The following is a 27,899-nucleotide window of genomic DNA, read 5'->3' as shown; positions in this document are numbered from 1 at the left end:
TGCATTAATATTCTCATCGCTTGTGTAACATTTTCCCTCCACTTTTCTCAAAAGTCTCACCTTTCCCCGTCTTACAGGAGCCTCCGACCAGTTTCGAGAGTATATGTATAACCCACAAGGTGATCAGCAATCTCATCATCTGATGCTGCTTCCTGTTTCTGTTGTCATGGTGACTGAAACAGGCCCAGTGAGTGAAGCCTGATGCCTGATTCCACCTCTCGCTGCAGATGAAATACAAGCTGCCAACCCACCGTGCTGCCTGACCGTCCTGACTTAAAAACTAAAAAGAGTCCCAGACATGGAGGAGGAGGAGGGCAGAGTGAATGGCTTTGGACTGAGACCAGGAAGGAGAGGCTCAGACTGGGGTCACATCGCCCTGCTTGACAAGACCAAGGAGTTCTTCCGGACCTGCGATGTGGAGGGGAAAGGCTTCATTACCCGCACAGATATGAGGGTTAGAGAAGAAGGCTGTGTGTGTGTGTGTGTGTATTAAATTAAAGTGTGGTGGAGCGACTAAGGTTAAGAGAGTTTCGTGATTAATCTTCAGGATGCTTTATCGATTCATCTGCAAATCTTTGGACTATATATAGTCCAAACAACACTTTTAAACCCAAAGATATTCAACGCAAGACCAGAAAAAGTATATTTTTTCCCATTTTAGTGTCTGAAACTTGCTGAATTTTGGCATTTTTGTCCTAATCAATTATCAAAATGGTTTGTAATTCTAATTAATTGAAAAAGAATATCAAAGTTCCTTTTTTTAGTACACCCACTCAATGCATGGACACTCCATGAATGCATTAAGCCTCCGCTAAGAAGAAAAATAGGTGAAGAGGGCAACCTTTTTGAAGATGCTGCATAATTTAGTGCCGAATGCGAATGGCAAGCGGGAAACACTTTATTTTTTTCACGTTCTATCACCAGTGTTAAATAAGCACTTCACCCACTCAGCGCACTCGACCAGCGAGCGCGGTGGCAGAGTAGCGCCATTGATGGAAATGTTTATGAGCAGAGGTTCAGCTCACAGGCTTGGAAACAATACACACAAGCCTCTTCAAAGCGGCAACAGTGTCCGAGCTGTGTTGTCAGTTAATTAGGACAGGGCCCTCATGAGCATCGTGCCTTTTGTTGCTGTTGTTTGTATCGAGGGTTTCTCAGAAGCACAGCACGGTGACATATAAAACAACCACTTTGTGTCGGTGTTTATTCTGTGCTTGGGTTATAACAACACAGAGCCAGATATGACAGATTTAAAGCTCCAGTGATATTTCTTGATTTAGATATTTGTTATAGTCTTTAAACGGCTTCTAACCTAACTCCTAACCGTGCCCACAGTATTTCTGATAATGTGTGTTCACTTCACTTCATCGTTTAAATGTCCTGTGTGTTTATATTTTATCGGCAGAGGCTCCACAGAGAGCTGCCTCTGTCTGCTGAGGAGCTGGAGGATGTGTTTGACTCTCTGGATACAGCCCGCACTGGTTACCTCACACTGGAAGCATTCTCCTCTGGATTCAGTACGTGTCCAGCTGCCTGGTCTATCTCGCTTCATACAGATTTACACTGAATTCTGTCAATCAAACATGAAGTAAATAAAAATCAAGTATGGCACCAAGTGGAACCTTATGCTTATACGATTAGTTTTGTTTTTGGAATGCTTAAAGCCTGACTATGTCATTTTAGCTAAGCAGTGGCTACTTGTACACACTAACAGGACATGTACACTGAGTCAGTAATTGCACAATATCTCGCTAAAGTTAAATTGCTGGTCATACCAAACCAAGTAAGGCTGTAGCAGGAAAACCACAGAGTGTACTGAATTAAAAAAAGAAAGATAAAGATGATGTCTGAAAGCTACTGAAGTGTTGATCTAAAAGAAAAACAAACATTGCTGCCACCCTGTGTGGGTGTATTTCAGGTCAGTTTCTGCATGGCCGGAGGATCTCTGTGTGTGATGATCAAAATCAGGCCCCCAGCCCTGTCTTTAGGGCCAAAGAAGCCCTTTATCAGAGCCAGTGGGAGGCCAAGCTGTCAGGAGTTGAAGACGAGGAGGAGCGGCACTTCTGTATGCTGCTGGAGAGCCTGGGGGCCAGTAATGTGTTCGAGGAGTGAGTGTAATCACCGCAAACCTTTACGTGTATATGCATTGTTTTGGTGTGTATTGGAAACTGTATGCAAGCATGACCGTAATCCAATCCAGTTTTACTAATCTCCCTGTCTGTGTCCCTCTCTTTAGTCCAGGCGAGGTGCGCAGTCTTTGGGCCCAGCTCAGGCGAGACGAGCCTCACCTCTTGTCCAATTTTGAGGAGTTCCTTGCCAGAGTCACCCACCAGATCAAGGAGGCCCACCAGGAGAAAAAGGAGATGGAGAGTGCCCTCCAGAGGTACCTGAACAGGACACAGCTTTATATAAAAAATGTTTCTAGAAAGACAAAGGGACGAAGGGAGGAAATGAACAGGGAAGGAAAACATTAACATGGTATGCAGGGAGGAGAATCTAATGGGAACACAGGGACTAAAGACTCACTAAAGAAATGTGTGTATTTACTGCTGCAGCAGTGAGAGTGGATCCTGGGTTAAAAAGGCCACATTTCTCAATTGATTCATTAACTTATATAAAGCAAGCATTGTTCTCTCTCGTCAGCCACCTCAAGAATCAGTGACATAACATCTTTGTGTGTGCGAGTGTGTGTGTATGTATACATTACTGCCTCATGCTGGGATTTACCTGTAATTCTCTATAGAACAACCCCCTTTATCCGTGTCCAGTGACCACTAATCTGGAGGCACGCTCTGAAGTCTGACCACCTTCTGCTGGTGTGGTGGAAATCCAATAATATTACACTTGATGGGGAAATGAAAGTGTATATAGTAAGATTTATGCTGGACAAGATATTTAATAGATTTGCATCCATGATATGCAAAGCAACATGTTTGAAGATGACGTCAAAGTGCAGCTTAAGTCAGTGTGACCTTATATTTTTCCCGTGGCACTGCATGGTACTGTGCTACAGCTTGTTATTCCTCCAGACTTTACTAATTGGCTGTTTGGGTCTTAACAATTGTCGGAGGGAATGTAAATACCACTCAGTATTCTTTTGAAAATCTGTGTGTGTGTGTGTGTGTTTGAATATTTACATGTAATTGCAGATACAGAGGGTATAATTCGAGCTTAAGTTTAATCTAGACAACAATGCCGCTCTGTTCCTATATTATGAATATCTGTAATATCTGATACTGTCCCTCTTTTCAGGAAAGCTGCGACACACGACAGCGAGATCCGTCATCTATACGAAGAGATGGAGGCGCAGATCAAAAACGAGAAAGACAGGCTGCTACTAAAGGTACGAGAGCTCCAAAGCAATAAAAACCAACCAAATGCGTCAGCAACAAAACAACAGCTGTCGCTCAGAGAAATCTTTACGAAATCTTGACTTTCTCTCTTCGCTTATTGTTCCCCTCACCTTGATGTTTGCGCCTCACTGTGCAGATGGTGTGTGTGATGTGTCGAGGCTGATGATCTTTGAGATAAACCATATTTGCATATTCGTAGAGTCTGTGTTTTTTTTAATTAAGGGAGAAGGAGTTGATGTAGGTAGTCGGAGTTGGAAGAACCATCTCAAACAAACTATTGTTGTTGTTTAAAGATGTCTGGAGGGGGATCCTTAAACCGAAGTCATGTGCTTGCTCCTCAACACTTTGACCTTTATCCTTTTCTTCTTCTGGCCATGCAGGACTCCGAGCGCGTTCAGTTACGCAGCCAAGACTTGGAGCACCAACTGTCTTCCAAGGAGAAAGAGCTGGAACATCTTTTCCAGAAGCAGAGAAGAGTGAGTTCAAGACTAAGAAATAGCTTGATGCAACTTTTCTTCTTCTTCTTATAATCACATTAACATTCGTGCATTTCATTCCTGTCATTATATCCCTTTCTCCCTCCAGTTAGAGCACCAGTGCCACGAGCTGAGCAGCGAGAGGCAGGAGAGCCACGTGGAGAACGTCAAGCTGAAGACGACCAACGACGAACTGTCCCGTGCGCTGGAGAGCACCAGCCAGGAGCTGACGCTGGCCCAGGAACAGCTGGCCATGCTGCAGGAGCAGGCCGCCCGGCTGCACCAGGAGAAAGAGATGTGGGTAGACGCACATATCGTTTGCGTGAACAACCATTTAAGACTCACTACAGTCTATTCCCAACTATGTCCGAGAACCCTAGTGTTAGGACATTAGGTTACAGAGGGTGTGTTGAGGGTTTGTCGTTCTGTCTTGTTTCAGGGAAATGTACAGAGTAACCGAGGGACTGCAAAGAGAGAAGCAAAGTCTCATGAAGCAGCTCGACCTCCTCAGGTATGATGAAGATATCCCACGAGAACATATCAAAGTAGTGGGTAGTAGTTGGTTTTGATCCTTTTGGCTTCTGGTTCAGTCCTAATTGGCAATCCTCTCAAATCTGGTTACAGTAAGTGAACGACTTGGATGCTTTTTATGCTTCAGTGCGTTCTTTTCCGCAGCAGATTCCATCTTAATTAATTTCCCATTTCCATCTTCCCAGAGAGATGAACAAACATTTAAAAGACGAGCGAGACATATGCTGCGGTGTAGTGAGTATACGTTCAGTCTCAGACTCATAGCTTTTACCTGATTGATAAAATACCTCTGTAACACAAGCATACATCCCCTTTTTTTTGTTCTAAATAAGCCTCGGACCTCACTCAGAAAGAAGCAGAAGCAGAGAACGGGCCTCGCCAACATTTTCGACGACACCAGCCAGCCGGCGAAAAGGTGATTCATTTATCTTCCGAGTACTTTTTAGCACAAATCATGTCTGTGAGTGTTTCCTGTGTGACAAAGAGGAATTTCACTCTCAGTGCGATCTGAAAATCATGCGCCAAAGGAGGAAAAACAGAGGATATCTGATTCTATACACTTCCAACAATCAACTGAATCAACATTTTAGCGTTTTAGACTCCAGATTTTCATCTCGAGCAAGTGAATTGATCCAGTATATCCTCTGTTTCTCCTGTTTTTCAAAGAGCCCCACTGTTGGTGGATGGGTCCTACCAGTCTCTGGAGGCCTTGCCTATAGAGCACCTTCAAATCGTGTTTGTTGCTTCCTCCTCCTGCAGTGAGGATGACACCACCACCAGCACCACCACCACCACTATTCCCTCTTCTGCCAATACCACCGGCACCCCCGCATGTCAACAACGACCCACGGCGAGGAAAAACTCTGGCTTAGCCAACGGTTACGCCAACTCCGCTCTGCCCAAAGTGCACGACGTGAAGGCAAAGGCCAAAAGGTCACCCGGCAAGATGGCTGCCGCTAAAAGGGTGACAGGGAAAGACAGAGCGAGAGCAAAGAAAACCGAACTTGAGAAAAGGACAGAGGTAGAAGACGAGGTCTTGGACGCCCCTCCAGATGGGTGGCCCCTCCGTCGAGTCATCTCTATTGAGGAGGATCACCTGCCCCACTTGCTCCAAGGAGGACCTCAACTGCTGCTTCATCAGCTCAGCGAGGAGGAGGACGAACTGGATGATGAGGAGGATGAGGACACTCAGAATGAAGTTGAAACAGGTGTTATAGCTGCCACTCCACCCCCTACTCATCCTCTAGTCCCCGTGTCGGGAGAAGCTACTTCGGAAATGAAATCCCGCTTTACCCGAGCGAAAAAGATACCCATGTATTCAAGAGGACAGCCTGTCGGGACGGAGACCCATCAAGTACGTCTGCAGCATTGGACCTTTAAAGTTAATGAACTAGATAAAACTAACCAGATTACCATGAATTAATCTTTGCCTGTGTTTTATCTTCTTCAGAAGACAAAAGAAGGAGCGCTGCTTGCCCCAGACCGCCTGTTCAAAGTGGTCCTGGTTGGCAACTCGAGCGTAGGCAAGACATCCCTTCTCCGCTCTTTCTGTGAGGGCCGTTTCCACCCTTCCACAACTGCTACTGTGGGTGAGAAGAGAGAAACACTGGAATAATATTGTATGCGTGCACAAAAGCATCACATTCGAATGGCGTGTGTGTGTGTGTGGATGTGGATGCTTGCGCAGAAGATCGGAGGGCGATTTAACGTCACATGAAAGGGCTTGTGAAGTCACACTGCCTGTCTAAGAGCCCTGGCACACATTGTACCGCAGATTATGTCACTTCTGATGAATTTTTCTCCTTGCTTTCATCTTTTACCAGCCCTCACTTTTAAGCCTTGTTATCTCCACTTTGTCCCCCCACCTCTCCTCTGAACTGAGGCAGTCAGTATCACGCCTCGCTAGACCCCCTAGTGGCCATTTTGTGTCTTTGTTGCTCTGTCAAAAACAAGGAATTTAAGCAAAAAAATGAGAGTGGTGGTTGTGTTATGTTGATTTTCATCATTGTGTCTTGATCAGGTATTGACTACAGTGTGAAGACGCTAACCCTGGACAATATGCAGGTAGCGATGCAGCTCTGGGACACAGCGGGTCAAGAGAGGTTAGTTTCTACTGTCTTTGCCAGACACAAGCATATTTTCACTTAAAACACAGCCTGTAACCTTTAAAATCGTATTAATTGTTGTTTACTATGCAAATTTGAATAATATAAGATCCAGTTTCCAGTATAGACACTTCTTTGGACATAGTTTTGCAGTATTTTGGCAGCAGCTTAAAGTATTTCTGCAACCCAGGTAAAAGTTAAGAATACTGTATTATATTTTAGATTGAATTATTATTCAGGTGTTAGATTTAACTGCTAAAAATATATTAAAAGTGTGTTTTACTGTACCACTTTAAAGGATATCATTCCTCTAGTAGTACTTCAGCATGTCTCTTTCTCTGTACTTTATTGTATATTTCTGTATTTCTATGTACTACAAAGCAACAAATACTGTAATGGTATTGTTTAAAAGTGAGATTTGATGAGTTGAGATATAAGTACAGACTGATAAAATACTAATGGTTGTGTACAGTCAGTGTGGTGACAGTCGAACTTCTTGTCCCAGGTACCGCAGCATAACCAAGCAGTTCTTTCGCAAGGCGGACGGCGTGGTGGTGATGTACGACGTCACCGTGGAGGAGAGCTTCAAAGCTGTGCAACCCTGGCTCACCAACGTCCAGGTGTGACCTTTGACCCAAAGGAAGTCCACGTAGACTTGGGAGATTTATGGCAGTTCATTTGTCAGTGACACTGACCAATGACAGTGTCAAGTTCACGTCATGTGTAGTCTTTGCAGTGTTCCGTTTAGTTCTCTCTTTTTGTGGAATCACTTGCGGTCGAATCATTTTAGTTTAGTACAATAGTCCTCTTTCACAGCCGACATTTTAACTTGTCATAACAGGAAAAGCACAGACTCTGTTCTATTCACACGTCCCAGTAAGCCTTGACAGCTGAGCCATTGTTACTTTTAATGATTTACACCTCTGGTTTTCTCACTATGACACGTCAAAATGTCTAGTGTGAAAAAAGGCTCTGCTAGTCATTGGACGACTATTTTTATTTATTTATTTTTAGGAAGCAGCAGGAGAAGGGATCCCCATCCTCCTTTTGGGCAACAAAATGGACATAGATGGAGAGAGAGAGGTGTCATTCAAAGAAGCTGAGCAACTGGCCTATGTGAGTTTCAGGCTTTATTTTATGTGCAATGACTGCAACGTCACTTGATGCTGACAGTTCAGGTTCATGGCCACCAGTGTGTCTTGAATCTCTGTCTGAATTTCTGTGCATTTCCTGTGTAGGATAACAGGGTGATGTTCTTTGAGGTCAGTGCCTACACCGGCAGGAACGTGACAGAGTCCCTGACTCACCTGGCCAGGTAAGATCAAGGCTGTGAATTAAAGAAGTGTGTAAAATAAAAAAGGCTGACAAGGACAACAAAGACACACCATAACGCCAGTACTTAATACCTTTTGTCAGGAAATTGATCTGTTTTTTTTTCTCGCTCTGTCTTTGCGCAGAGTGTTAATGGAGCAGGAAGACAAGGTGAGAGACACAACAGTCATCCTCAGCGCTCAACCCGTTAAGAAGAAAGCCTGCTGCAAGTGAAGCGCACGCTCAATTTACTGAGTTCTGCCTGGACATTGGATTTGCAGTTTTTATAAGACGACAAATCATTCTCGGATCTTCATCGTAGAATGAAATGATGTCTTCCATTTTGGACCAGAAATGCAAAACATGTTGAAGTTGACATGAAAGGACTGCGTTGCCCGTGTGAACATGAGAGCTGCTGTCAAGCTTAAATGATGAGGTTGACGAGGGAGAGCTTAAGTCTAAAGGCAAAAAACAAAAGGCGCGTCATTTCCTGTAAATAGTGTAGCCAGATCACAGTAGTGCTGTCGATGTCAAAGATTTAGAAACTTTATTCTAATTACTTTACCTAAGAGACAAATCATGAATATGCTGTAGCTTTGTTAGCGTTCAATCTGAATTTCTCTGTATTTGTCGAGTAGTGTATGTTAATGTAGTTCTATTTTACGTTGAAGCTGAAATAAATTATTTGGAATTCATTCAAATAGGCGTTTAAATAAAAAATCACGCGAGAAAAACCAGACCTGATTCGTTGACATTTTTATTCATCATCATGTTCATCTTTTTCTTTTCATCTTCTTTGTTCGTCTGATCTCCAGAACAAAGCGGCACGTGACGTATTGCATCTGTGTTTGTTACTCTTCCGAGGCATTGCTCTGTTTTTATTCTGGCACCAAAGTACTGTCGCTCTGAATTATCCTCAATTAAAGAAAGAAAGAAATTACATTTCACACCTTTTTTTGAAATCAATGAAGCAAAACAAAAAAACAAAAAAAAAACTTCACATGCGAGGAATAAATAAAATAAAATAACACACAATTGATCACTGTACCCTTGTTACGATTACACAGTGCGTAATAAATCTTAACGAATGACTAAAGGAGAAAACATGACGATAATGCGCTGTAACCCTCTCAACATCACACAGATCGATCGCTTTTCAATTAGCTGCACTAACGATATAAAGACTCATTTTATACTTAAAATAACAAACTTTCCAGAAACTAATGTGAGAGAGAGAGGAAAAAAAGAAAAAAAAAGTCAAGTTCGTTTAGGATGTTACATTCAACGATGTGCCAGAGTCCATCAGGTTGGTACAGGTGATGGCACTATTGCTGATAGATACTTGCCTATTCTGATGACATCACTTAGGTGCTGGCTTAAATGGCATCCAATCAGATGCGTCTGGTCGCCCCTCGCTGGCCAACTGGAATGCTTGTTGGAGAGCCTGTGCCCTCCCCCCCTCCTTTCCATGTGGGTCCTGAAGGGCCGAGGGTAGGTCGGTTGGTTGTTGTTGTTCCTAACGCATTTTGTAGTCGTGGGAAATGGCGGCCTCACATAGTTGTCCTTTAAAGTCTAGCTCCAGGGTGAACTCCAGGTCACGCTATGAAAGAAAAAAAAACAATATTTAATTCATTTTTTATTACATTTAATGGTATATTTAGCTAATAATGCTAAGGTACTTTTACTTAAAGCAATAGTGGTAATAGTCTCTAGTAGCAGTACTGTTATTGTACAGAGGTTGATAGGTTCTCAGTGTACTGCAGTGTACCACAACACATATACAAAAACGAGAAGAAACACTGTTTTCCATATTAATATGAACACACCTGAAATCTTTGCTGGTTGTCTGGCAACTGGTGCCAGCCAATAAATAGTCAGTTTTTAAACCCATTAAACAAAATAACAAATTATTTAGCTTTATATTGAGCTCCTCCTCAGCCAGAAAGCAAATAAGCATATTTCCCAAATTGTCAACTATTCCACCACTCATTAAATCTATTTATCTATTAATTCTATTTCTTATTTGTCTTACCACGTTCTTCTCATTGGGCCTGACGGCAATACTGCCAAAGATCTCCTCTCCTTTCTTGACAGTTAAGTAGTCCTCTAAGTAAAACACTGTCTGCTTCCAGTGTGTGCTGGCAGCATCCGGAGCTGAGGTAGAGGAAAAAAAAAAAGAGAGAGACGTGGGAGGGATGAATATATGTGCGAAAGAGGGAAACACGAGGTGAGATTTAGAGGACAAATACGGTGTAAGGGGGGTTAAAGAGGAAATGGGGAAAAGCAGAGACAGGAAAGAGAAGTGTAAGAGAGCGGGAGGAATTATGAAATTTACAAAACGCACTCGGCTCCCTCGGGCACGTTAACGTGGAAGAGATTTTAACAGCAAAGTGGCTGAAACTCACTCACCCGGTGGGTGAAATACAGAGGCTGATAGGAGAGAACTCCTTCATTGATGCTGAGCCTCAGGACCAACAGACTCGGCCAAACATAGAACCTCCTCTACACAACATTATGTAAGCGCTGGATGCATGATTGTATTAACATAAGCTTACATAACAGCATAGCTGGCCTCTCTATAATAGGCATCCTCGACGTCACGTTAACCAGAAGTGCTCGGCGATTCTGTCGGGCCGGCTCATGTGACACCGGCAGAGCGTGGCCAAGAACTAAGATGCTCAAGTGCTTCTTTTTTTTTTTTTCATGGACATTGATTTTACTGCTCAAAAATGCTGAAAGATTTCAAAAGAAATTTGAAATACTTGCTGGGTATTTCACTGTCGGCCAGACCAGCCTGCAAATAACTCACATACAAAGTCTCAAAATAGAGCAGAAAATATTGCCGCATAAAACTTTCTGTTTGAACCAAAAGTGAGTCAATCAGTTTAATAGAATTTTTTCTGTCCAGCTGATCTGTGGAGCCTAAAGAGATGAAGAGAACTATTTTTTTTGAAGAAAAAGTTAGGCTGAGATCAAACAGCAGCATTTTCTTCTCAGAAACACAGTTTCTCTTGATTATTCAAACAAACCTGTCGTGATGAGTTGTTATTTGATTGGAACTGCCTCATACCAAAGGATTGGCACCAGCGAGCGTGTAGAAGATAGTCAGCTATGGTTGGGAAATGTTGTTCCTTATTATTTTTAAATTTTTAAGCTTTTCCCCCCACAGAAAACATTATTAAAATCTAAGAATTCAGAAAAGAGAACAAAGTTTCGCACTCTGGTCTGCCCGACAGTGAAATACCCAGCAAGTATTTCAAATTTCTTTTGAAATCTTTGAGCATTTTTGAGCAGTAAAATCAACATATATAAACATAAAAAGTAACATATATAAACATATAAAACAGAAATTAAAAGCCCATTTTTAAGTTTCCTTCACCTCCGTGTATCAGGGGACGAGGCTGAAATCTTAAAATGTGGTCCAATAAAACTAACTGTGTGCCTCACCAGTGGAGAAGCCAGTCTTCTTGTGACACTTGGTAAACTCGATGTTGAAATAGGTGACCAAGGCGTGGACGTAATCATTGCGCTGGATCTGCAGACAGAAGGCTGATGTGAAGGACAGGTCCTCTGGCTTCACAGTGTAGATGTCCACTTCCTAGAAACAAGAAAACAAGACATATCTCTGCTTTTCAGTCCATGAAATGTCATGTGTGTGACTGGCAGTTGACAAGTTGTCACCCCCACTTGCCACCTCACACACACACACACATGCGGTACATGTATATGTCAATCCTTCTTGATTATTCACCATGATTATTGTGCATGTGTGAGTGTATGTGTGTGAAAGCCCACAGGTTGAATCACGGCTGGCAAACGAAGCCTGCCTCACAGTACACATGCTGTGTGGGTGTCCTCCCTCAAGTCTATAAGGGAGGGAGGCTGTGTATGTGTATGTGTGTGTGTGTGTGTTTGCTCGTGTCTATATCAAGCACTGCCTTATGATGAATATGGCCCCAAAATTCAAGTATCACATTTTGTTACCTGGCAGGAAATCACTGCGGGTCTGAAAATAGGAGTGTAGCAGGTGTGCCTCTGCTTTGAATATAGATGATGTTGTATTAAAGAAGACGTGTGAGGGGATGGAGAGGGGGGGTTTTACAATGCAACCTGTTCATCTTGCCCGGCCTAATGGGCGATGGATGGCTCGGCCATGTGGCGTCAGCATGACAGATTGTGATTTAACACCTCTGTCCTTTCCAATGATACAAGGCCTGTATCATATACAGCAAATTGTGGGAGAGAAAAAGACAAAAGTCCCGAGGAGCGACTTTGTAATTTTAGTGTGTGAGGAATGAGTGGCAGTTTGAATTAAGATGGCAATAAGCCCTGAATACATACATGTGAAAGACATGTGAGATTTTCAGATCAGCACGTCACTAACTCGTAACCACCGAATCAAATCACCCGTTTTTTTTGAAGGATGGAGAGCTCATTTTATTCCCACTGGTGGTGCCTCGACGCCTGCTCTTGTGTGACATCTCGCCATCGCACAGAGGGAGAGACGGAGCGAGACCTCCCTATTCGCTCTGACTAGTGAGGCCTGACATTGTTTAAATCAAGAGAATGTGACAGGAGATGAAGGGTAAGAAGAAGTGAGAGGGAAGGAGTGAGGAACGAGACAGCAAAATGATATGAGACAAAAAAAAAAAATAGACGAAAGAGGAATGAAGATCAGATACTTGTAAAAAAAAAACATGATATGAAGCAGAGAGAAGGGGCAGTGAAAGAGGAGAAGCGATTAAAAGAAAGGGTTGAGATGGAGGGGATAAAGGGAAAAAAGCTATTGCCTCCCTGAATGCTCTTATCCTCTGTTCATTTGTGAGATGAAAGACAAGCCACTGTTGTATCTTCAAGCATGAAAACAGAGTCGCTGACTATTACAGCTCTCCAGAAACCTTTATAATGTACTAGAAAATAGCCTCGGCAGACACAAAGTGTTCAGCCGCCCGGAGATTGACAGATGTCTGACTTTTTTCTAGGAATTCACTTAGTTGGGAGCAGAACACAAGAGATGAAAAACATGTTTGTGTTGGTTTTTTTTGAGGTATAAAACAATATTTCATGAAAGACACAAAGAAATAGACTAACCTTTAAGAGGCAGGCGTTAGTCACCATCTGCTTGGGATCTACTACATCCACCAGAGGCTCTTTGATGGCCACGTTGCGAATGCAGCTCATGTCGAACCCGTACACGTTTTCCCACCCTGTGCACACAAACACAACTTAAACATATGAAGTGCAGCGGCGGCGGTATAAATACACACACGTGCGCCACATTTATGTGTCTTTGGCGATTCTCATACACTGCCAAAGCTGTCAGCAGCACGGGGAAAAAATAGTGGAGAAAGTAACACAAAGCGCTTAACCCTGCCAGGAAAAGCAGTCCCGCACTCATGCTGTCTTTCTGTCTATCCAGCCCCTATGTGGAGAAAGACAAGCCCTCCTGAAAATAGACCCTGGCCTCCTCCACCTCCTCCGCCATGTCTGGCAGGCTTTTTTTTATTTTTTTATTTTTTATTTTTTTTATAATTTGGACTGAAAACACACCAAGCAGGCTTTTCCTCCCCCATTCCCTCTGTCCCACCACTCCACCTTGCTTTGTCACAGGGCCAAACGCTAAGTCTAAACGATGAGAAGGTGGAATATGCCGCCGACGCAGAGGGAAACTAAAAATAAAAAAGCGCGAGGGTTTGGGTTGACTGAATTCTTTTGGGATTTATGTGAAAAAAAAATGTATGTAATAGAACAGAGAAGGCCACTTGTGCAGTAAAAGGAAAACTCAGTAGGAGTTATTAACCCAGATCCGGTATCTAAGTACAAGTGTGAATGGCACTTTTAATATTGTCGCTTTGATCTGGATCACAATGTTAAGCTCAGCACACCTGCTGTGATGGCTATTTAATAGGGTGTACTGTAGTTTAAAGGCACCTCACTGGTTTGGTGCATATTTTATACAGGGTTTCTATGCTGGAACTATTATTATTATGGGTTAATCAATACTTTTTTTTATTAGTTTATATCAGTAACGAACCATTTGTGCATATATTTTAGGGAGAGGTTGCGCAGCTTAGCTTGACATTTCTTCCGTGTCCCAGATGGGCACTGTGGTGGAACAACTCTTTATTACTGACTTAGTGATAATAATAACTACAAACTTGATGGCTAATTAAATTGTGACAAATCCTTGACCTTTTATTTATGACTTAGTCATTTCTCACAGTCTGCAGCAAAAGCAATCAGCCAAACAGATTTTTCACAACCTGGCAACTCAAATGTTGTCCGTATTAATAGCTTATTGCTTGTCAGTAAAGCCTTAAAGCTGTTCTAGTTAATATTTTCATATTAACAATGGATCAGATGGCTGTGTGTAATTTAAAAAAGGTCACTCATAGTGGTGAACCCACTCAACTCTGGAATTCCCACTCGGCTCGATGGAGCGTTTTAGCATCTTTCAGCTCATTGTTTTGGTTTTTCAAGTTTTAAATCTACTGAATGCTTTCGGCTCAGCAACAAGAAAGCACACAAACAAAGTTAGCGACTAGCTATTGAACATAGCGGAGCATTTGTGGAGAGAAACACAGCGCTAAAATAAGAGGAAATATTGGACTTACGTTCATTAAGTGGACAGAAACACAAACTATACCGCCCCCAGGTGGCAAAAATATAAATTCATGCAAGCTTAATAACATATCTGTTACACTTTTCATAAAGAACGCCTTTCTAAAGTAGAACCAGACTATTTTTATATCCAATTTGAGCTCGATTTCGTTTCATCTGCACAGTGGTCATTAATTATGCACTGCACAGAGAGGCAGACGAAAGCAATGACTTTGCAAAAACAGGAGAGAAAGAGCTAACAAATCCTTCCATTAATTACTCACAATGAATCTTGAAGTCCTTGTACTGCCTGTCTTCAATGGCTACCACGTAGAGAGCTGCTCTGTCAGGGAACATCAGGCCTCCGGGTTTCTGAAATACAAGAAACGCTTCAGGAATCATTGCACACACAGAAACACACACACACGCGAAGGTCATCCATCACATTTATTAATCGCGCACCTGCCATGTAATGTAAGATCACATGTGCCAACGTTAAAGCCTGCAGGCAGCTACTGGAGTTCGAAAGCAAATAATTCACATATGACCTCAGCATCAGAGCAGCAGACACATGCAGCAGAAGCGTACAGTAAATCCTCTACTTCATCACTGCCTGGTGTGTTTATGTATCAAAGCTTCTGGTTGTCCAGCCTGCTACAAACACTAAAACCAGTTCTATCCAGGACTCCAGCAGCACCACCATACCAGCCACTTGTCCCTGGCGAAGATGACAGTGTTGAGCATGGACTCGTAGAAGAGGCAGTAGCCCATCCACTCCGAGATGATAATGTCCACCTTCTCCACAGGCAGCTCCACCTCCTCCACCTTGCCCTTGAAGATGGTAATGACTGTGGTGCCACAAAACAGCAGGCAACAAATTACTACATGGCATCTTCATCACATTAATGCAAAATGAAAAATGACTCTATTTGCACATGACATTGTTTTCATGCCTTGGGATTGCTTTAAATGAGTACAGCTTAATTACGGCCCCAGTGTTTTATGCAAGAGTTCGGTTTCTCTTGCTTTCTGTTTTCCATTCTGGCCTCTTTGACCCACGATATGGGGATACTAGGAGGAAAACACGGCAAAGTCATATATTAATTTATTCATTTTACATAACCACTGATCCTTATCAGGGCTGCTTATCAGCCAGTCTCAGTTGACATTGGGTACATCCTGGGCAGGTCGCCAGTCCATCACAGCACTGACAAACAACCAGGCGACAGTGCTAATCACTGTACCACTGTGCTGTCTGCATCTCTCAGTTGCAAAATAATGCTGTTTTCCACTTTATATTAATAACCAATATTGCTTCTATTTTTATTGGATTATTATTTGCAGTCATTGCTATACATTAAAGTCCGTGTAAAGGCAATTCTGAGATTTCTTTCAAAATACATTAAATATGTTGGAAAATAGTTGCTGAGAACATGTGAAAAGACTCTGAACAATATATTACTAAAATGTGGAGTCAGAGGTTAAAACATTTTTTCACCAGTTTTCAGTCTAGGATTTTGTGGGCGGTCCTTAAAGGGTGGCTCGATGACACGCCGAGGCCACCCCTGCACCCTTAGCTGCACCCTTAGCAGAGAGATTAATTTATCTCGCTCGAGTGTTTCAAAGTTAGTCATGTCATTTTCTGAACTCATCTGACATGTTTTAGTCGCTTCAAAATTGCGGCTTCACTGCTCCCACGAGTGGGCGTGGCTTCAGCACATTCAGTGGACACGCCCCCACAGTCCTGGAGCTGAGAATACTGCTCATTGTTACTTGATTTTGACACCTAATTTCATAAACTTGTTATTTTAAATCATTCAAATTTGCCTGGGTGGTTAATAACACACAGAACACATAGTTATTGTGACTTTACACAGACTTTAAAGAGTTACCACTGACACTTAATTATTGAATGCTGTACTAAGACCATTGGCTTTAAATGCCTTAAATGTAAACAAAGAACAAGCCTAATATCAAATGCAGGATTATGAAACCCACCATCTGTTGCCAGTCCTCCATCTGTGAAGTTCCGGATGGCATTTTACAATGCTAATCAGCACCACTGAGGGTATTCTGATTGATGGCAGAGATTATAGTTATTTGACATCAGAGGCGAGCCCACCAGTTAACCATCAGAACTGTGACTAATATTGTCGGGGGTGACGGTAATGATGGAAATAGGCAGAATTTTTCACGCTACTTCTAATCCAGATGTCATCGCACTGCTCTGCACTCAGACAGATGGATATAAGATATATGGTAGTCATGGAAAACCACTTTGGCTTACCATTGTGCAGGTGATTTGACTTGATGATCTTCTCTGAATATTCAGATATACTTGAACATTCAATCTGTAGGCGCAAGAACAAAAGCACAGGTCTGACTTTACCATCATTTAAATAATTAATGAAAAAAATATTTCATATTCCTTAGTTGGAAAAAATATGATTTCCTAGTCATTGACCAGAAATGGTGTTATCCACCATTTCCCATATACAGCACGTTAACCTTTGGGGTAATATCAGAAGGGCAAATTTAATCAAACCCTGCTAATCCATCTTAACAGCACTGTCCCTGGTCGCTCATCTCAGACCCTGTGCAGCATAAGAACTAATACATCATTTTTCTCTCCAATCCACAAGTGTAATACAGTATATGAATCATACATAACTGCCGGCAATGTATAACCTAAGACAGCCCTGCACTAAAGAAAGCCAGATGTCTCTTATTGCCTCTGTGTGTAAGACTGTCTGAGAGAGATTATCAGTTTCTAGACTGAACACAAGACGCTAGTCCTTAAGGGGAATTTTAAAAAGGCAGGCTATATGCGTGATCTGGAGGGAACGAACGGCCACGGATGAGAGATAACGTGACAGCGGAGCCAGATATGGTATTAATTTGGACACTGAAAGGGTGTGCGGCTTTTCTTTTTTTATATAGATTTTAACAAAAGCAGAGATTATTATAATAAAGAATTTAAACTGTGGTAAAATGGTGCATCTATCCGTCTCACCCCATACACGTGTTTGGCACCGGCGTTGGCAGCAAACATAGAGAGGATCCCCGTGCCGCTACCGACATCCAGGACGATTTTATCTTTGAAGACGTGCTTGTTGTGGTACATGGCGTTGCGGTAGGTCAGCGTCCGCACCTCGTCTTTCAACATCTCCTGTTTAAAATTAGACAGAAAACCGAGCATTCATAGCTGTGATACATCATGATTTTTGCAGTCTTGAATAACTATGCAAACCCCTAGTTTCTATACTGAATTGGGACAGAAGGCCTAGAGAATACTGTAACTCAGAAAAATGCTCAAAGGAATACATAATACACATAATGTTACATAATGAACATGATATGTGCATACATTACGCCTAAAGCAGACAGTTTTTCTTCATCTGTGAATACATCATTTTTCTTTCATGTATAATGAGGTAGATATGGCAGTATTTAGGCCAAAATCCTTCGTGACAGTGGCAGAGCTCTTGAAATAGACAGGAGTACAACACAAAGCCTTCGGGGACCACCTGATATCCATCTCCCCGAGCCCATTCACACATCCCACTTTCCGTCTCTCTTGCTTTGCAGTCCTCTAATCAGGACACACTCTTTGTCTGCAAGCAGACAAAAACCTGACCCACATGCTAAATACGGACATTTTAAAAAGGGTCTATATGTCCCCAAACTTTTCCACCACCAGTCCTTCACATATCAAGGTCATTAGCTAGGGTATAGCACTAAAGCTCACTGTACTTTGCTTCACTGTAGATGACTGTAAAAGACACAAGTGGATAAAGAAGATATGGAGCACTGCACATGGACTATTACCATGCATGTGGTGTCTTTAAAGGCCTCCTCCTTTTGTCAGCTGGGACACTCTCCCCACCAATGAAGAGCAACTTTCTATTTCCTCACAAGACATCATTCTTGAAGATTAGAGTTTGGTTGTTCGTAGGTGGAAAGCTGCCCTCTGAGGTTTACGTTTGGAGTTGATTTTAATTTGTGGGGATAATTAGGTTACATTTTGATATTTGATATGATACTTGATATTTCTGTTTTTACTGCTACTTTATAATCCATTTTTAGATTCAATGAACTGAAGATTTCTGGTGAAGTGTCTGTGTCCAATAGTTTGTTGTTGTGAACAAAATCTAAGCCAGAAAAAAAAAGATTTGGATCGCATAGCTTATGTGCCCATGGAAATCTGTTGGTGTTAAATCAGTCAAACAGGGTTGAAACTTCTTAGCGAGTAAAAGAGCACCAGGTTAGACAGAACAGGAGGCATTTGGCGCTTGTCAGCGTAGCCTGCCTACCTCATGGATGCCAAAGTGGGCATAAGAGTCAAAGTAGTAGTCCCTTGATGTCATTTCCTCCGGGCTGATGAACTTGGCAATCTTGCCTCGACCAGGACAGGTGGCCAGGGCCGCTACATGAGGCGTATGGGGGATGCAGGGCACATGGTGGGTAGTAGGCACTGGTTTAGGCAGTGGAGAGGGCTGGGCTGACTGAGAGAGGGGGGACGTGACAGGCTGTTGCCGCTGTTAGGGATGGATGAAAAAAGAAAGGAGAAGAGTTGGACCAGGATTTATAAATTAGAGACAAGAATGAGCCAAAAAAAAAAAAAAAAAAAGCAAAGGGTTGTGTTTTGAGCGTGTGGACATGTTTATAGGTTAATATGTGGAGGCACACTCAGTGAACTGCAATCATGTAATAAGCATGGTCAAAAATCCACATAAGCATATAGTCTTTATGATTACACAGACAGGAGACTCCGGGGAGAAATGCAGGTTCCGCTTCAGCACCAAGGACAGCGGACATAGTAGCCACGTCCATTAACGTCCATGCATCCAAAGCTGATCATTCAACCTATGCGCAAACCATCTGCATGCATTATTATTATATTATTATCACTATTATCACAATAACAGCAGTCTACTTAGTGCACCCATAACATCTGCAGGACAGTGGGAAATGCACTTTCCTCTGCTCGCACGCCATCATAGTGCCAACACTGCTTCTAAATGCGCGATGGTTGCGATGATAGTGAGAGAAAAACCCAAATATCTACATGTAATATTCAAGTCAAATGTGTTGTCACCATAAAGATAAGCATGCTGAGAGTGTCCCGGTTCTGATAGTACCGGGTACAGGACATCACAAGGTCCCTACCTCCGAGCTGTCCGCCTCCGCCATCTTCCGCCGTAGCAGCAAACAACGCGACGAATGCCTCAATCCCATGAGAGCCGGCGAGATTTTAGGCTACAACTCTTTTTTAAGTGTACGGAGGATGGGAAATATTTACAGAAACGTGACAAAAAAATAATAACTCTAAGCCACCGAATATGTGGCTGGAATACACAAAGTAAAGATGAATGTCATAATAATATAATATAATATAATAATAATAATAATCCGTGTGGGTATCACAGTTTCCAGCAAATTAAATACATTCCTGGAGAAAAGTTGTTAAATGGATTTGCGCGAGGTGAAACGTACAGTAATCCATAGTGTGGATGTGATACAGGTTGTTTTAGTGGGAGGACTCGAGATGGCAGAGACGGCTTGGAGAGGCTGTGCTGCGACTAATAAAAAAAAAAAAAAAAAAAAAAAAAAGGTTGTAGGTTCAATCCCAGCAGGAGTCCGCGTGTCCAATAACACCCGCGCGCACCGTTCAGATGTCCTCGAGCAAGACGTTGATGTCCTACCTGCTCGCTCATTTTTTGATTCATTTTCATTTTTTATAATAAATCAGAGTAACCGAGAAAATGGTCCAAAAAAAGTGTCAAACACGACCACACACACACACACACACACACACACACACAAAAAGGCACACAGTTGCGCACTAGAGCCAAAACTCCACGCCAGGAAAAAAGAAAAAGAAAAAAGAAAAAAGAAGAAGCTTCTTCTCTTTTACTTAGAAACACTCTCAGCAAGTCGCCCAATTCTTGCCTTCGCATGCGTCTTAGAAAGTCCTTTGCGTATAGTCCCGAGGGGTTTCCTAGAGAGAGAAAGTTAAAGAGGGGGGGTTCAAACTGCTGCCGTTACACACACGAGCTCCCCCCTCGAACGACATGAAAAAGCCTCGTGACAAAAATATCATAACAACAGTCAGAAAATGAGAGATGAATAAATCCCTCTGCTCCCCAAAGGCAGATGCCTCCTCGCACACTAGACTTTCCCACAGAAGCAGAAAGAAAGCCAGCTTCTCCAAGCGACCAATGAGCTCCTCAGCCACCCGCTTATATAACATAGGTGTTTTATTTTATCCACGATATTATTCATTTTTATCTATCTGATAATGTTCTTTCTTAGGGTTAAATTAAAGTATGGGATGTCACATTTACAGGTTTGCATACATGCATACATTAAATGTAACGCTGTCACAGGTGTGCAGTTAAATGAATCCAACTCCAGCCAATCAGAGGCGAGGACCATTTGTTCTCGAACGATCAGGACCTTGTAAAGAACCAATGAGCTTCAACGACACATATTTTACTAATGTTGTAGTTACATTGTTAGTTAAGAGGAATTAAACAAGTCTTTCATAGTCATGTTGATACAGAAACATCTACTATGGTAACATTGCTATCCTCATTTAAAATTACTATTCACTGCCACAGATGAAGTATAGAAATATATATTGTATATTAAAAGGTAAATCAGCACTGTCATCCTTTGGTATTAATAGTAAAATATATGGCTAATTTATTCTCTAACTAAAACTAGTTACTTGTTACTCCAGATTAAGATTGCATACATTGTTGTAGACTTTGCAGCAGAAGGCCAATATCAAGCAAAATGTGCCTCAAGTGACTGCAGTGTCCTACTAATATATTAATGCAGCAATCCCAGCTAGAAATTCTTGTACCCTAAATATTCACAGAACGTACCTACTGGTATAAAGGACATCACGCCAGGTCCCTCAACCACGTTCTCAAAACATCATACAGTAACTGCACCCTAATATGTTCCCTAAACGTCCCACAAATTAGTTAAGATATGAATATATATCAATATCAAATGTAGTAGTACTCATTTTGCAGAATGTCAGTGTCATGTTATTGTATGATTGAATTATTAAATGTCCTTTTAATGTCAATAAAGGGTATGTTATGGGAACATGTAGAAGCCTAAAGGGAACATCAGATAGTAATGGTTCCCTGAATATTTCCAGAACACCCAGAAACGTTTAGGGGATCATTTACTATCTGAAGTTCTCTCTAGGTCTCTACATGTTCCCATAATGTTTGCAGACCCTTTAGTGATATATAACAACATAATAACATGACACTGACAGGGGTCATTCTGCATATTGAGTACTTTTACTTTTAATACTATTTAAGTATATTTTGTTTTGTTTACTTTTTTAAATATTATTTTTATCTTATGTTGTTGCTGCTTGTTTGTTTCACTGAACTTATCCTATAGAAAAATAATCATTTACCTTCACCCCCTAAAATAAAATTAAAAAAAAGCTTAGGTGTGAGTGGATTCTCACACTTCTGACAGGAAAACTCAAATCTGTACTTACTAAAATGTAATCATTGCTAAGATAAAATCATACACCACTTGTAGCGTACTGAGAATAATGAAAAGAAAAGGACCTCTGTCTGCACTCTTCTCTATGAGTTGAAATTTTCAACATGCCCTCTGTCTTCATCCCAATCACTGAGGTCACAGCAGGTGCTATTCATTGGCTGCTCATGGCAAAACACCTGCTGGCAAAACACCATCACTGATTTTGGTGTGCAACATGTGAGAGCTGTGATTGGCCATTTTAACACTTTTTCCAGGAGTCCGCCAATATTCACTGCCCTCTCCTGGTGCCCTTTTAGGTCTCAAATCCTGTTTTACGTCCATAGAGCACATTTACTCATCAACTTCATAAACATTCATTGTATTTTGATTTCCCAGTTAACCCTCATAGAATAGAATAAAATATATATATATATATTTATTATATATATATATATTTCACATATAGCACACATACATACTGTATTGTTGATGTCTGCATCACGTTACTTACTCCCTCACTCGTTTCACACTGTATCAAAGGAAACATTACAAGATATTTGTCACTAAAGAAAAATAAGCTTGTGTCCCATTAATGAAATCTAAATACAATGAAACACCAGGTTTTAGTCACAATTATGGATGAGCTCCATCAGTGGTGCTTAAGAACATCGGCCCACGCATCATACTCGAGGATAATGTGTACATCCACTCTATCACACACACACACACACACACACACAAATCAATGTGGGGGCAGGAGCACATAGGCAGGAGTCAGGAGTGAAATCAGTGGGCAGACTACTATTGATAGATTTACAAGCCTCAAAGAAAATGACATGACAATAATGTAAGAACGTTTTCAGTGCTATTATACAGCTAAATTGTTAAAGACTGCATAGAGGCCTCACAGAGGCACAGACTTCTAGCAGAAGCTTTGTAGTTAGATGTATTTTTGATGAAGTGTCACAAGTTCAAACCCCTTTTCATCTGTCTGTCTTTGTGTCTCTAGTATTAAAATGTGTACATGCATTATAGTGGTCTAAAAAGTATACATACCTGGAAGATAAGTGTTGCTTTAAGGTCTGTATATACCTAAAGTGTATGTATTTTTTTGGTGGCAGTACATCACGAGATGTACTAGGAAGCCATTACACTCACATTATGCCACATTTAAATAAGTTACGCACACATTATACAGTCAAGAGATCATCAGATGATTCACATCTCCGAGTTTAATATTGTGACAGAGCTTTAAGGTAGGAATGACATGATGAAATCAGTCTATGTTGGAACTAAATCTCAACTTTCATCTTATTTTATCGCCGTTTGGCAGTTCTGTGAGGCGATTTAGGAACAGTGCATGGTGCTTTCAGCTGGAATGCTAAGCTCAGCATGCTGACGTGCTCACAGTGACAAAGCTAACATATTAATGTTTAGCAGATATATTGTATATTATGTTCACCATCGCATTTTTATGAGTTACACAGACATGTGATGTTTAAATGCTTCACAGCTCCAAGTTTAATATTGTGACAGAGCTTCTAGGTATGAATGACACGAGGACATCAGTCTAGATGTGAAGTTTATTTAGACACACATATCAACTTGTGAATTACAAGAAATCAATTAAATCAAGAATTTAGACACACTTGTGTTTTTTTTCCAGTATTGTACATTTCTGTACACCTGCATTTGGTAAAGACAGGAATGTTACACTTTACTGCATGAAAAATGTTTAAACGTTTAAAGTGTGCATGCAAAAGTAACAAAATATATGTACAAAGTACCATTACTCTAGATCATGATGAATGCCACTGGTAACCTCATCTATTTTAATACAGCAACATCAGATAAAATGACCTCATTTAGTCACCTCACCTCTACATATATATAGCAAAAAAGGAACAATATAGTGTCAAACATCTTTCCATGCATGGATTTATTCCATGGATAGAAAACAATACTAAAGAAGTTTGATTACCAATATAACATGTGGAAGTTGCTGTTTATGTTTTAAGCAGATTTTGTCAGCATCTTATTAAACACTAACTACTGATGACATAGTGTCAAACATCTTTTATATATACATGTATAGATAGAAAACATTTTCAGTATTAAAGAAGCTAATTTGAGTGGCAGTATAACATGTGGAAGTTGCTGTTAATTATTTAAGCAGATTTGCTCAGTGTATTATTAGAGACCAGTGTTAACTTTGACGTGGTCTTTAAAGATAACAAACTCAGTGTGTTTGAGTTACAGGTGTTATGATGAGATGTGCAGGGTTAGTTACATTTCTGTTGGGTCGCAGGTAGAAGTGTGGATAGAGTTTCTCTGTAAAGTGGCAGCCAGTGAAAGAATAGATATGTGATTTAGAAATCACATCATAGAAAGAAACCACTCCCTTGTTATAGTCCACAAAGATGCCCACCTTCTCAAGTTTTTCTTTCAGTGTGATTTTATCACTTTGCTGTGTAGACCTGGATGCGCAATATATACCCTCATCAAGCCCAATGGTCCAGTATCCACTTTTAACTGACAGAGTTGAGTTCTTCTTTCGATCAACTGACTCTCTGACCACTCCAGTGATCCACTCAGTACTTCCTTCCACTTGCACCTCATAGTAAAACTTCCCTGTTGTGAACCCCTCCTTTGTCAAAACCTCTGGACACACCTCAAATCTCTTTGGATTGTTGGGAAGACTCTGTTTTGTGTCTCCAGCTATCACTTGTTTTCCATCCTGGCTTATGACAAGTAAGCAATATGCTGTGTCAGGGTCAAAAGTCAAGTCCACTGCATGTCCTCTCATTCTTTTCATTTTGATCTCAGGAAGCTCTTCCATTACTTCATCAACTCTGTGTTTCAGTTGGGTTACAGCATCTCTCACTGCCTCAAAAGACAGATCACTGTGAACTCCAGTGTTGGTCCAGTCTTTGTTTAAAGGAGAACACAAGTTTGGGAAGCTCTGGAGAAAATGATGGTGATCCTCAGACTGTGACAGCTGCTCCAGCTGGCTGCTTCTGCTTTTGAGCTCGATGACTTCCATCTTCAGTTCTGTGAGGAAACCTTCAGCCTTTTGCTTTGTGGCTGCGTACCTCTCCTCAATCACCTCAACAAGCTCGGCCTGGCATCTCTGAATGGAGGAGATCAAGTCAGTGAAGACCTGCACACTGGCTTCTTTCTCTTTCTTAGCTTCATCAACTGAGTTTTCTATTTCAGCAATCTTCTTGGACCGTGATTGTATCATCTTTTGGATATTTGCCATTGCTGCATCTTTTTTTGACATCACTGCTTCATATTCTTCCTCAAGTGGGACAACACTGTGACCCTTGTGCTCAGATTTCAAACACAAGGCACAGATACAGGCCTGCTCAGTCCTACAGTACAGTTCTGTCATCTTGTTGTGTGTCTTGCACATCTTATCATCGAGATTCTTCACAGGGTGTCTACCGAGCTCAAAACCAGAAGCAGCCAGGCTGGATGCAGCTTGTCACCATGTTCTGCAGGATCACCATCAATTTTTCTCCAGCAGTCTTCCCATAATTGTGGTCTCCTTTATAACAAAGATCTGGCACCAACACTGGTGTCACAGTGATCTGTCTTTTGATTTGCAGTCTGAGGAGTCTTGTAACCCAACTGAACACACGAGTTGATGAACTAATGGAAGAGCTTCCGTGATGAATGCAAAAATGAATAAGTGAGAGGACTGCATGCTGGACTTGACTTTTGCCCTGCTAACAGCATATTGCACTCCTTGTCTAAGCCAGGATGGAAAAACAGGTGATAGATGGAGAGACAGAAACAGAGTCTCCCAAAATACGAAAGAGATTTGAGGTGTGTCCAGAGGTTTTACAAAGAGGGGTTCACAACAGGGAAGTTTTATATGAGGTGCAAGTGGAAGGAAGTATCATGGGTTGCTGGGTGGTCAGAGAGTCAGTAAATAGAAAGATGATGCACCTCGTCATTGAAAAGTGGATACTGGACCATTGGGCTTGATGGGTATATATAGCACACAGGTCTACAAAACAAAGTGATAAATCACACTGAAAGAAAAAATTGAGAAGTGGGCATCTTTGGTGGACTATAACAAGGGAGTGGTTTCTTTCTATGATGTGATTTCAATCACATATCTATTCTTTCAGCTGGCTCGCCACTTTACAGAGAAACTCTATCCATACTTCTCCTGCAAGAAAAACATGTATGGAACAACTCTGCCCTCTCATCTCTAAACCTGTAACCTCACAAACACACTTGAGTTTGTTATCTTTAAAGACCACGTCAAAGTTAACGCTGGTCTCTCATAATATCACTGAGCAAATCTGCTTAAATAATAACAGCAAACTTCCACATGTTATACTGGCAAGCAAATTAGCTTCTTTAATATGAAAATGTTTTTCTATCTTGCATGTATTATAAAAGATGTTTGACATCTACTATCAGTATCGTATTCTTTTGCCTTTCTTACTGTAATGTGTAGATGCAATAAACTGACTATAGTAATATTTGTAGTTTGTGATATTGTTTTCTAGGTAAATGGTTATCATATTTCTCTGCATCTCGTTCTTTAATTGTTAAAATAGTTTTGTCTCTTGCATTGCTTTATACCCTGTTAATCCATGCTTTTAAATATGTTTCGTACTAGTAAAGTGCCTCAATCATTCCTGTCTAATTACCCACTACTCTGACTTGCTGTGATTTATTTTAGATGGAGGTGTGCCAAATGTACAGTACTGGAAAGAAACACAAGTGTGTATAAAGTCTTTATTTAGTTGATTTCTTGTAACTCACAGTGACTTGAAATTCAAAGCTTTGTGCGTTTGAAGATGTGTGTAAATAACTTCACATCTAGACTGATGTCCTCGTGTCGTTCATACCTAAAGCTCTGTCACAATATTAAACTCGAGCCGTGAAGCATTTGAACATCTCTTGTCTGTATAATGTGTGTGTAACTCATAAACGTAACATATTGTTATTAAAATGGTGAACATGATAAACAATTACTGATGTTAGCATTTTAGGTGAAAGTGCTACTTTGCCTAAATAGCCTCACGAGTTATTGTATACTTTGTTTACTTATTGTAATAAATTATTCCCTTCTTCTTATATATGATGAGAACTGACATGAAATATTACCTGTATATAAATTACATCTTTGCATCTCCTCAAAAGTCTATACCTAAAGACTATAACTTTACATTTAGCTGTAAACTAATATTTGGAGATGATATTTGTCATAATAAAAACTGGTGAGTGTATCTTTAACACATAGGCTCTTGTATGGAGTCTGAAGAGTTAAATTTGACCAGGAAGATGACGTCAGAGCAGGGGAGGAGTCATTAACACGTCAGCTTGCTAAACGAAACTCACAAGCAAACTTGGAAACGACGAGTTGGATTGAGTTTTTTGCACAGCTGCTTTTAAATTTCGACTTTACAGTAGGAAAGACAATGTACTTACATTGTATCCTTACTTTTATTTGTTTCTTGTCACACATGACAAAATGAGGAGATATCCTGTTTTAACAGACCATGCAGTCCACTGAGTTGAATTATAATTGTTCTAATTTATTTGATTTATTAATTAATATCCAGATATGGCATCTGCGATCAGTCTGCTGTCAGAGGACAAGTTCCTGTGTTCTGTGTGCCTGGATGTGTTCACTAAACCAGTCTCAACGCCATGTGGACACACCTTCTGCAGTGCATGTATCCATAAGTATTGGGACAGCAATGACATTTGCCATGTCCATCTGCCAAAAGGTATTTGATCCAAGACCTGAACTCCAAGTCAACACTGTTGTGTCTGAGTTAGCTGCTGACTTTAAGACTTATTCGAGTCAAGCTTCGACTCCAGGCCTCAACTTCCTGAAACAGCTGACTTCTTGTGATCTGCTCTGAGATAAAGAAGGCTGTTAAATCCGCTTGAGTGTGTCTAGCTTCTTTCTGTGAAGTGCACCTTGAGCCACATCGGAGAGTTGCTGGTCTCAAGAGCCACACATTATTTAA

The 27,899-nt window shown here is 41.2% G+C and overlaps 4 protein-coding genes across 5 annotated transcripts in view; 1 reads left to right on the top strand and 3 right to left on the bottom strand.

Moving 5' to 3' along the window:
* The window catches only part of LOC104928802 (E3 ubiquitin-protein ligase TRIM38), an 899,066-nt gene that overhangs the window by 870,935 nt on the left and 232 nt on the right, over nt 1-27,899 (bottom strand). The gene's annotated exons all lie outside the window — the stretch shown is intronic.
* On the top strand, nt 74-8,657 carry cracr2ab (calcium release activated channel regulator 2Ab). 2 transcript variants are annotated; one of them, XM_027272184.1, is made up of 17 exons: nt 83-454; nt 1,406-1,517; nt 1,919-2,108; nt 2,237-2,383; nt 3,253-3,343; nt 3,734-3,829; nt 3,939-4,126; nt 4,269-4,340; nt 4,546-4,594; nt 4,693-4,775; nt 5,120-5,714; nt 5,811-5,949; nt 6,381-6,462; nt 6,971-7,085; nt 7,480-7,581; nt 7,704-7,780; nt 7,923-8,657. In XM_027272184.1, exons 1-17 carry the CDS (start codon nt 299-301, stop codon nt 8,008-8,010), a joined length of 2,382 nt encoding a protein of 793 aa, XP_027127985.1. In that variant the 5' UTR covers nt 83-298; the 3' UTR covers nt 8,011-8,657. The 2 variants fall into 2 exon arrangements, with proteins under 2 accessions (XP_027127986.1, XP_027127985.1); XM_027272185.1 differs by lacking the exons at nt 6,971-7,085; nt 7,480-7,581; nt 7,704-7,780; nt 7,923-8,657 and having other exon boundaries at nt 74-454; nt 5,811-5,945.
* Nucleotides 8,772-19,752, bottom strand: LOC104928791 (protein arginine N-methyltransferase 8-B). Its single transcript, XM_019273339.2, has 10 exons — nt 19,546-19,752; nt 18,690-18,914; nt 17,390-17,545; nt 16,664-16,727; nt 15,082-15,224; nt 14,661-14,748; nt 12,868-12,983; nt 11,224-11,374; nt 9,809-9,930; nt 8,772-9,376 (listed from the first exon to the last, which is right to left on the bottom strand). The coding sequence occupies exons 1-10, from the start codon at nt 19,612-19,614 to the stop codon at nt 9,293-9,295; spliced, it is 1,218 nt and encodes a 405-aa protein (XP_019128884.1). The 5' UTR covers nt 19,615-19,752; the 3' UTR covers nt 8,772-9,292.
* LOC113744014 (zinc finger protein RFP-like) overlaps nt 23,463-27,899 on the bottom strand; it is an 11,262-nt gene continuing 6,825 nt past the window's right edge. The window contains exon 3 of the mRNA XM_027272441.1: nt 23,463-25,340. Within this exon, the coding sequence (XP_027128242.1) occupies nt 24,137-25,340 (1,204 nt within the window). The 3' untranslated portion in view covers nt 23,463-24,136. The remainder of the gene's footprint in view (nt 25,341-27,899) is intronic.

The sequence above is a fragment of the Larimichthys crocea genome, chromosome XX, assembly GCF_000972845.2.
Source record: "Larimichthys crocea isolate SSNF chromosome XX, L_crocea_2.0, whole genome shotgun sequence".
NCBI classification, from domain to species: Eukaryota; Metazoa; Chordata; class Actinopteri; family Sciaenidae; genus Larimichthys; species Larimichthys crocea.
The sequence above is the reverse complement of the archived record's forward strand: the minus strand, read 5'-3'. Positions and strand labels throughout refer to the sequence as shown.